This window comes from Glycine max, chromosome 19 (assembly GCF_000004515.6).
Source record: "Glycine max cultivar Williams 82 chromosome 19, Glycine_max_v4.0, whole genome shotgun sequence".
Classification (NCBI taxonomy): Eukaryota; Viridiplantae; Streptophyta; class Magnoliopsida; order Fabales; family Fabaceae; genus Glycine; species Glycine max.
This window is the reverse complement of record NC_038255.2, coordinates 29,247,355-29,258,074: the sequence shown is the minus strand read 5'-3', so window position 1 is coordinate 29,258,074 and position 10,720 is coordinate 29,247,355. Positions and strand designations below refer to the sequence as shown.

Sequence of the window (10,720 nt, the reverse complement as noted above, 5' to 3'; positions counted from 1 at the left end):
GAAAAGAGGTGTTTTGCGTAATCCGTGAGTTTCCGTAACTTCTTCGAAAGCTAAAAAAGAGTAAATATATATTCCGTAAGGATTCGTAACCTTGCGGAAAATAAGAATCGTTACGAAATTCGTAAAGTTTCGTAACGTTACGAAAAAAGAATTACCAAAAATAGAAGGGGGTGCATTTAGTAAAAAAGGGGGTACAAATAGCAATCTAGCCCACTTGGGCCTTCCAGATCCTTCCTCCAGAAGGCTTTTGCTTCTGGAGGAAGCAACCTTGCTCGCCTGGGCGAGCTGGGTGGCAAGCTCCTCCCCTATTTTGCTATAAATAGGGGGAGGAGTGAAGAAGAAAAGGGTTCAGCCTTCTTGGAATTTTGTATTCTCTTAAATTTGCTGAGGAAAATTGTTTCTGTGAAGAAAATTCAAGCCGAGGCGCTTCCGTAACGTTTCCGTAACGTTTTCGTGAGTAATTACGTGAAGATTCTCGATCGTTCTTCAAATATTCATCGTTCGTTCTTCGTTTTCTTCAGTCTTCAACGGGTAAGTACTTCAAACCGAGCTTTTCAATTCAGTCTATGTACCCGTGGTGGTCCACATTTTGTTTCATGTATTTTTATTCTCGTTTTCATTCGCTTTTTATACCCTCTTTTGATGTGTTTAAGTCATTTATTTAAGTCATTTCTCGCCTAATCTAAAAATAAAATAAATTTCCACCGATCGTTTGAATTGTATCATCCGTTAATTTCGGTTAAAATGAATTCCGACCGTTCGGTCGTGCCGTAACCACGTTGGAAATCAAAAAAGAGGTAAAATAATAATATAATAAATCAAAAAAAAATATCTTTTAGTAAAACGAAGCACAAAAATCAATCGGACGTTTTCTCTTTGGGACTTCTCATTCTTAATTGAATTGATTAATAACTAAAGTGAAACTAAGGCTAAAATCAACTCGCCTAGTCAAGCTCGTCCACAAAAATAGGGTTTTGAAAATTCATCATTTCAGTTTCTTACCAAGTAAAATGGATCTTTTTTAAGGTCCAACGCCTTAAAATGATCATCTTTCAAGTAAAAAGAATCGCTTGATTCACGCTTAAGAAAGAACTACGTAGGTCTGATTTCCCCTTTGATAGAGGGTACGTAGGAGCAAGAGTCCCCGCTTTTGTCGACCTCAAAAAATAAAAAGAACTAAAAGTTAAGATAACACAATTTCCACAATTCTAAAAATAGGTTGTTGTCCTTCGAGACAAATGTAAGAGGTGCTAATACCTTCCTCAAGCGTAAATACAACTCCTGAACTTAGAATTTTCATTTTGACCGGTTTCCTTCGGTTTTCCCGACGTTTTCCACAAATAAACGTTGGTGGCGACTCCGCACATCTTTCCTCCTTTGGAAAGCGCACCCGTGAGCCTCGCCCTCGCTCGCCCGCGAAGGGCACGTTGCGACACTAATGTAGAATCCCGCTTTTCTAGTAGTGACGATATTAATGCGTGCATAGGGTATACTTGCCCTTATGTAATCCATTTTACGCCTCATGTATGCTCATGTAAAATGGTATTTGTAGTGTATAAACTTGTCTAATTATCATAGACATTGGCTGATGACAAATGCTAAAATCAAACAAAAAAAATCTAGTAAATAAAAAAAAAGTGAAATATAGGTAGTAAAATAAAGATGGCATATATTACAGGTACGAGAAACATATTTTTAACCTTTTTTATGTTGTTGTATGTTTGTCACTTTATAAGTTTTGTGATTGGCTTAATTTTGATCATTTATATGCATTGTTTGTGCTCGTTTAACTTAATATACACTCTTATATAGACTTGTAAAGGATGACCTCAATGGGATGAGTCGTGTGAGAAGTCAGTCCTCAGAGAGAAAGTGGATGACCACAAAGTGGTATCTGACTTGTTACTTGTTGTTTCTTAGTGTAACATCCCATTTTTTTTCGTAAATAAATTTAAAAAGCTTTTTAGTAAAAATAAATAAATAAATATAGAGCAAATAATAGGCTAAGTATCCTAGGCATAAATAGCTATGTTAAGTCAGATGTCTCCTCTTCGCCTCATTTTTGGTTTTCTCTTTTCTGTTCTCAAAATCTTTTCTTTTTCTCGCAGACCATCAAATCTGTCTTAGAAAAATAACGATCTCAGACTCATTCACCGTTGGATTATCATGAAATTTAAGCACCAGGTTTGAAACTCAATTATGAGTATTCTCACCGTTGGGAATTTCGAAATAATGTCGGAGCTGAATGTTGGAGCTGAGAGAAATACCCTTCGCATCATAACTTTTTCCTTTCCCGCAAAAACCCAAAACTGTTTAGGTAAAACTATGATACCGGACTCATTGACCGTTGGATTGTAGTGAAATTTTGATATGTTGTTCGAGAGTCATGTACGCACACCTTCCCCGTTGGGATTTGCGAGATAATATTCATGGAGGGAGATAACGGAATCGCACGAAGACAGTATAAATGGAGGCTTCAATCCCTTCTCATTTTCTAAACAATTAGAGAAAAAATTTGAGGAATCTCAGAAAATTGCTAGAGATGCCGCTATCACTGTCGAAAGACACGTGAGCCCACTTAAAGGTAAGGGATTAGTGAGAACATGTGTAGGGATCCTTAGAGTATCAATTGGAATGGGTTTTGAGATGTTTCTGCAATTTTCATTTTGTCCTTATAATTATAACTGTGAATTATATATGAATTATATATGTTTGATGAACCATTTGATGTCCCAATGAGAAATTGTTGTGAAATTAATGTGTTATTGTGTTGAGTGTGAACCCTTAAAAAAATTGAGCTCTTTTTATTAACGTGAATTATATTCTAAATAGTATTATTTTCAATGACTTATTTTATATGAATTATTATCTTATTATATATTTTTCCACGATGATGATCAACATGTTGTGTGTATATATTTATTGTAATACTAAAATAATAAATTAAATAAAGTTGTAAGGTTAATGCCTAGTGGTAATTTCTTTTGATGTAACATTAAATTAATTATTATAAAAACTCTTTTGATTAAAAATAATGTAGCTTGATTTACTATATATATATATATATATATATATATATATATATATATATATATATATATATATATATATATATATTGTGTCATGCAAATATGATTATTGTGTGATGTGTATATGAGTTATGAGATGTTAAATTGTAGGAATAATATTTGGTTGCAAATAAGTGTGTGTTTAACACTTATGTGACAATGATTACGTTGTGAGCTGTGAATTATATAATAACCCGACCAGTGTTGATATTGAAAAAAAGTGTTGATGCGCAGTGTTAAAGAGAAATTGTAGGTTTTCTATTTAGGAACCAGTGTTAAATTGTACCGCAATGTGTTAAACATGTTTGAAAACACGAGTGTTAGGTCGTGGGTATTGTATAATTCATGAGCAGTGTCTATGAATGAAATATGTGATGAATTGTGGAATAACATGTTGCTTTGAAATTATAATATTGTTATTGAGATTATACCATTGTGATTGAGATGTTGTGTGCATTGAGTTATGGACTATGAATTGTACAATCACACGACTATAAGTCCCTTTAAGGGCGACGAGTTAATGCTAAGTCCATTTTAGGGCGTCGAGTTAATGTTAAGTCCCTTTTAGGGTGACGAGTTAATATTAAGTCCCTTTAAGGACGACGAGTTAATGCTAAGACCCTTAAAAGGCGACGAGTTAAAACTATTTTGAGAACAATTGAGGAGTCATGTGTTTTGTATAGTTCATAGATAGAGTCTGTGTGCTAAAATGATTTTAGGGGTTGGACTTGAATTAAGAGGGAGAGGCCCTAACGGACTCTTCGGAGTGTAGGTCTTGGGGGTCACCGGGTTTGAGTGCTCCTTTAAGTTTATGCTGATCCCATATGGTTGGAGCATTATTGCAAAACATCGTGACCCTGATTGGTCTCCCTATGATCTTACTTAGTGAGAGTGACCTGACAAACCCATTGTGTGGTGTGCCTTGTTATGTACTTCTAAGCGCCCCAGAGTGTTTTTTCACTGACATGGTACCACATTGCATACATGATTGAGTCTTAGCATAACTATTGCATACTCTTGCTAATTGTTTATTATGAAATTGATGTATCATTATGTCTTGATCAGAGTGTGTGATTCTTGTGTAATGTGATTGATGATTGAAGATTGAAAGGTGAATTTTGAATGACAAAGTGGTGAAATTATGTGAGTTATATTTAAGTAAGTTTTATTTTGTTTATATGATATGTGTATCTAGTTGTCTTGCTTCTCTATTAGTTAGGAATGTGATAACTCACTCCCTGTATGTTATTTGTGTTTGGATCCTGTGATGATTTTAAACTTTGTGTTTGGGGGAGCAGATGACTAGGTGAATCGCTGTAAGGATCGGAACCTTATGCTGAAGGACGTCGGGATACAATGCTCTAATAGGATGTGACAGTGGGACATAAGTTTTTATATTAATTGCATGATGTTAGTCTATTTTATTTTATCTCACTGATTTAACAAAATAGTTTTGTAAATTTTGACGGCCTTATTTTGAGCCGAATATATTTTAATAAGTTTTAATTGATAATAGTGAAGTGAATGTGAACCTTTTACCCATGTGAATTTGGTTACCGATATTTTTATATATTTTGTTTATTTATATATATGTCGGGGTAGAGGGTGTCACACTTAGGGGTGTGGTACTGAGTTGTGATGAATTTCATGGAGCTGACTTAGCAACTAGTTGTGAGTCTTCTCTTTGTACCATGACAATGAGTATACTCTCGATTGTCATCAAGCTTAAAAATTAGTAGCACTAGGCCCAAAGTGTGTTGTGTAGTGAGATTAGACAACGAAACCGATTAGGGTATTGAGTGAAGTTTGTTAGAAAACCACACTGTTATGGTTAGTTGATGTGTGACCGAAAGGACAATTTTGTTTGTGGTTTTAAAGGAGATGAGAGACTTACTCCATATACCTTTATTTTTCAGATACCCATGAATGACAGTTGACCTCCATTGATCAAGATATTGGTTTGTCTGCTTAGTAAGATCTGGACTCACGACCCCTACAACAGAGAGGGCATCTTCGTAGGATGGGTGTGGTTTGGTTTTGTGCCAATAGAGTATGGACTTCATGTATGCCCAATTTACTTTGACCTGCCTATTTACTTCACACAAGAACGTGTGCCTGGTTATAGTTGTGTTTCTGACAAACCTCCACCTTCGTCCCTTGGGAGTTCTTTTGGAGATTATGTGATGCACAATGATGAGTATGAAGGGATTATGATTGTTATTTCTTCTCCTATCAGTGTCTTATGCGATGCTTTAGAGGACAATGGCACCGAGGAAGATCCGGAGGAGGACCCATCTGACGGCTCTTCTTAGGATAGTTATGTGTTGGGAGTACAACTATACAAGGGTATACTATACTTAGGTGATTGCTCTGAGTTCTAGATTCTCCATTCTTTTGTATTTTGATGTGTTAGTTTAAGATTCATCTTCTGTATTTACTTGTCGCCCATGTACCATTTTGTCACATTTCACTCTTATTGCTTGGGCTGTATATATTTAGTTCCTGCTGCTAAAGCTAATTTTTCTACTTACAGTATATTGCTCTTTTATGATTTTGACCATGAAGGTCAAAAGTTTATATTTATATGAAGATGTTCGCTTGCTTATTCAGTCTTTGGGATGTATATTTAATTTGTTTGTTCATTTATGGTGTTATACGATATCTTGTATTATTGTCGATTCTAATGATGGATGTATGAGTAGAGTTTATGAAATGTTCTCTTCCACAAGTGCAAAAAGTTATAAAAGTGATTTGAAAAGTGAACAACTCGTGTTGTAATAATTCAAAAAAGTTTGAATTTCTTCTGCAAATTTAGATATATGCATGGAAAGAACAAATTTATTAAATAAAAGATTATTTAAAGAATGGTGTTTATTGTATGAGTTTATGTTAGCTATAATTTAGGGCGTCACAGGTGACGTGATTCACCTCCTCCCATTATCATGTCTATCTATACAGAGCAACTATGATTATTGTTTCGTAATTTAATTTTTATTGTTGAATCTTTTGCTAAACTTAACATCTACCCAAATTTTGTGGAACTTAATATATGTTATAATTAAGTCCTAGTTTTTAAATTTATTTCATTTTTAAAAATTAGTTAATTATTTTATCAATTTTTTAATTTAATTTACTTAAATTTTATATATTTAATCCATTTACTTAAATTTTACTTAAATTCTCCAAAATCATTATTAAGGTTATTAGTATGAATTTATTACTAATTTTCAAATTTATTCATAAGTATTTTATTTTTTATTAATTTATAACTAATTATTAAGTTTATGTACTATTTACTAACTATTACATTTAAATCATTAATTTATTACTAATTATAAAATTTATTATTATTTAGTATATTTAATTTATTGATTGATTACTAATAAATTAATCTGATGTTTAATCGCAAATCACGTATAATCCTGTGCACGCTAGCTGCACCCACCAGCGTAGCAAACATTTATTGAATAACCGCATTTAACTGCTTCAACAACAACGTTTCCCCACTTTCCTCGCTTTTTTTTTTTTTTTTTTATAATTTTATGCATTTTGTGCATGTCTTTTCTCTTCTTCCTTCAGCGTCTTCTCGATCTTCTGTGCCACCCTTCGCACTTCTCTCTTGTTTTCCAGCCCTTTGCATTTATCCAAATTAAACAGCGTCAAGATGTTTAAAGTCACCGTTGTTGGTAGCGGCAATTGGGGCAGTGTTGCGGCAAAGCTTATTGCCTCGAACACCATCAGGCTTGCCTCCTTCCATGGTATTTTTTTTTTTTAACTTAACCATCCTTTTGTGTTTGATTAAAAGAGAAATGATAGCAATCCTCTGATACTATTTTTAATACTCTTTACAATTGCCTGAAAGTTGTTAGAAATCACTAATTTAATTTTTGAAGATTTTACTTCTCATTTAATAATTTTTTCTCGTGATTTAGATGTAGGACACAATAATTTTCAGTCGATCATAGAAAGTATCATAAAGAGTGTTCCTGGCATTTCTCTCGATCAAAATGTTGTGTTTTCTTAAATTTATCTTTATTTAAATTTTATTCCCTTTTAATTAAAAAAAAAAACTTGTGCCACATTTGAATATTTTTCGGTACAATTTTCTAATCAAATTTTGAGTTTCATTTTGTAATCAGTGTTGATCTTTGATGTCAATCTTCCAATTTTGAGTACATCACTAAAAGTACTTGAAATACTACATACACTTAAATTTTGTCTACTTATAAATTATACGATCATTTGTACTGTGTGTAGTTGCTGTTGAGAGATTGAAAACTCAATTCATTATTTTTGTTGCTCTAGTTGAATATCAAAAACTAAAATTGAATAAAATTTAAAGAGAGTATAAGGCTAAAATATGTCATATTTTCATACTTAAGGCTACTTTTTTTCCCACGTAAGTGTTCTTCTAGTCTATTGTTTTGACCATGCATGCGACGTGCACAGCAATATTAATGGTGAACGAGTGTTCTTCACTAATTATGTGTTTTTTTGGTTGTGTGCACTTAATTTTTCAATTTGATGTCCCAAGTTGTGCTGCTAGAGAGATGAATGATAACATGCAAGTGTGAATTGCCCTTGCCAAAGGAATCATATCTCCTTCAACCCCCTCCTCCATCACCAGCAAAAAAATAAAATTTCCATTTGAATGTTACTTTTCCCATTTTAATTAATGAATTCTCGGATGTAATCAGATGAAGTGAGAATGTGGGTATTCGAGGAAAAATTACCAAGTGGGGAGAAGCTCACAGATGTTATCAACAAAACCAATGTAAGGGCTAGGCTAGCCATGCATTTCATTCTCATTGTGTATGCAATATTTTTTCAATCAATATTAAGTAATTTACTGGTTGTTATTGGCAGGAAAATGTCAAGTATCTCCCTGGAATCAAGCTTGGTAAAAACGTAGTTGCTGATCCAGAGCTTGAAAATGCAGGCATTAATTAAATTGCTCACTTTTTCTTTTTTTTTCAAATTCTGTTTTACGTGTTCTACTTTATGATTTGGAAAAATAAAATAAAAACCACAACCTTGTACCAAAAGTTGGGACTTTGAATAGAGAAAAGGGAACTAAACTCCACAAGTATATTACAGTTGTTCAATTTTACTTTTAAGGTTGTCTTGTTATTAACTTGTCTTCTGTTCTGAATGGTTGATTATGCAGTTAAGGATGCCAACATGCTAGTATTTGTAACTCCGCATCAATTCATGGAAGGAATATGCAAGAGGCTTGCAGGGAAAATAAGGTCAGATACAGAGGGAATTTCTCTTATCAAAGGGATGGAGGTCAAGAAGGAAGGCCCAACCATGATCTCTACTCTCATTACCAAACAACTAGGAATCAATTGTTCTGTTTTAATGGGGGCCAACATAGCAAATGAGGTAGCTAAATGATATTATACGCCTTTTTAGTGTAAATACTTAGGCCAAATTATAATTAATATTGTTTTCTGCTTTGATGTTTGCTGTTTGAACAGATAGCATTGGAGAAATTTAGTGAAGCAACAGTTGGATATAATCAAAACAAATTAGCAGCAGAGAGATGGGTTGAGTTGTTCAATACTCCTTATTTCAATGTGACAGCCGTGAGTATTCTTTCTTGATGAGCAACAAACTGGTGAAAAAACTTGAACAAATATTTCTTAATGGGGAAAAAAGATGGCTAAATCCATAGGACGTTCCTTATTGTAATAAGTAAAATCAAGAAAGATTGTCATGGCAGAATCATTCAAGCATAATAGTTGTTTCTTTCTGTTTACTAATCTTGAGTAATTTTAAATTGGTATGTATTGAGATACGCTTGGTGTTTATCACTTTTGCATTGTGATTAATAGGTCGAAGATGTTGAAGGGGTCGAACTCTGTGGAACTCTGAAAAATGTAGTGGCCATAGCTGCAGGTTTGAAAAATTGTAGTACAATATCTGCAATTTGTTCTCCACTTTTTATAGTTTCTGTGAATGATCAAGAAATTGCTTGCAAATGTGATAGGTTTTGTTGATGGCTTGGAGATGGGAAATAATACAAAAGTAAGTTTAAAGGATTTGAAGCCTCAGAAAAGTTCTCAGCCCCCCTTGTCTTTCGTTGTTGGTTTTCTTAATTTGTACATGTGTGTGTAGGCTGCAATCATGAGAATTGGCCTGAAAGAGATGAGGGCATTTTCAAAGATGTGGTTTCCATCTGTTAAGGACAACACCTTTTTTGAGAGCTGTGGTGTAGCTGACCTTATCACAACATGCAGTAAGGACACTGATTAATTGACTTCACCTTATTTTTCATTGGTCATATATCCTGGTTTCATTTAAAACCATATTATTTGTGGCAGTGGGTGGGAGAAATAGGAAAGTTGCCGATGCTTATGCCAGAAATGGAGGGAAGAGGTCTGTTTTTTCTCTTTTGGTCCACAATGCTTGGATGAGTAAAGGAAAATATAGTTAATATAGTTATATCCCATTTATGTGCTTCTTTTATGCAGGCCTTTTGATGAGCTTGAAGCAGAGATGCTTCAAGGACAGAAATTGCAGGTACATAGATGACACTTACAATACCAAACTACTTGATACTAGACACACATTTTGAATGAATATAAATATCTAAACGATTTTGATAAAAATGAAAAGTAGAAAAGTATAGTTTTATAACAAAATTCAGCTTCAAAAATTAAACAATCAAACTGAGAGTAAATTTCTATATTCGTTGAAAGCTCTTCCTACAACAAATTAAAACAAAGAGCATCATATCATAATGATTCATGCACTAGACATTCATTAGTGTTACTTATTCCTGTGTCCCTGTGTATCCATTTTTCTTCCATTAAGGGTGTCTTAACTGCACAAGAGGTTCATGAGGTTCTAAGTCATCGTGGGTGGCTACACATGTTTCCTCTCTTCTCAGCTGTGCATGCAATCAGCACAGGTCGCCTTCCACCATCAGCCATAGTTAAAATCAGCGACCTAAAGCCCAGGTATACTCTTTGTTACAGGCTCAGGGAAGTGGTATTTCATGTTAAGAAATAAGTAGTAGTATAAATTCATTAACAGTTACATTACAGCTCTAATTTGTAGGCATGGACAATTACAAAGCATGCTTTAGATGCATTTACAAGGATAGAAGGTCAGCACATACTCAGAAGGTTCTCTTAGGAAGCTAACTCTTATTCAAAGTTCATGTCAATTGTTGTACCTTTTCCACTCCATGTAACACATGCAACAGGCTGAAGAAATACTTCAAACAAGAGATTTGAATCTATCTACTGATTGAAGTTTCCAATTTTGAGAATGTATTAAATGATCGGTTTGTTTTAATCCCCTATATGGAGCAATTGCTTCCAATATTAGTATACACATCTATTTATAATAGATAAAAGTTGAGCTTCTTATTATTATGCTATCATGTTAGTACATTTAATGATTTGGAGGAAGGTGACCATTTTCTTTTGTGTCTATCACTTTTTTTTTTCCTTCTATCTTCTTCAATGTTACTCGCTATATACCCAAAGAGTAAATATATTATCCTTACTTTATTATTAACTACAAATTTTGTTTAAATAATAATTTTGTATAAATCATTAATATATATTTCTTTACACAATAAAATATAATATATAATATAAAATATTATATCTTCACATCTTCCTTTTTAATCAGTTATT

General features: G+C 33.5%; 1 protein-coding gene across 1 annotated transcript; it reads left to right on the top strand.

The window, feature by feature from the left end:
* The first annotated feature begins 6,493 nt into the window (after positions 1-6,493).
* LOC100798509 (glycerol-3-phosphate dehydrogenase [NAD(+)]) lies at positions 6,494-10,161 on the top strand. Its single transcript, XM_041012887.1, has 12 exons — positions 6,494-6,826; positions 7,766-7,842; positions 7,935-8,007; positions 8,236-8,453; positions 8,549-8,656; positions 8,906-8,969; positions 9,061-9,098; positions 9,189-9,309; positions 9,395-9,449; positions 9,545-9,593; positions 9,888-10,033; positions 10,134-10,161. The coding sequence occupies exons 1-12, from the start codon at positions 6,733-6,735 to the stop codon at positions 10,159-10,161; spliced, it is 1,071 nt and encodes a 356-aa protein (XP_040868821.1). The 5' UTR covers positions 6,494-6,732.
* The last annotated feature ends 559 nt before the right edge of the window (positions 10,162-10,720 follow it).

Coding starts and splice junctions, on each gene's coding strand:
- LOC100798509 (XM_041012887.1), top strand. CDS start 6,733: ATGTTTAAAGTCACCGTTGTTGGTAGCGGCAATTGGGGCAGTGTTGCG. Junction 9,310..9,394: donor TGACCTTATCACAACATGCA/GTAAGGACACTG, acceptor TATTTGTGGCAG/TGGGTGGGAGAAATAGGAAA. Junction 10,034..10,133: donor ATCAGCGACCTAAAGCCCAG/GTATACTCTTTG, acceptor TCTAATTTGTAG/GCATGGACAATTACAAAGCA.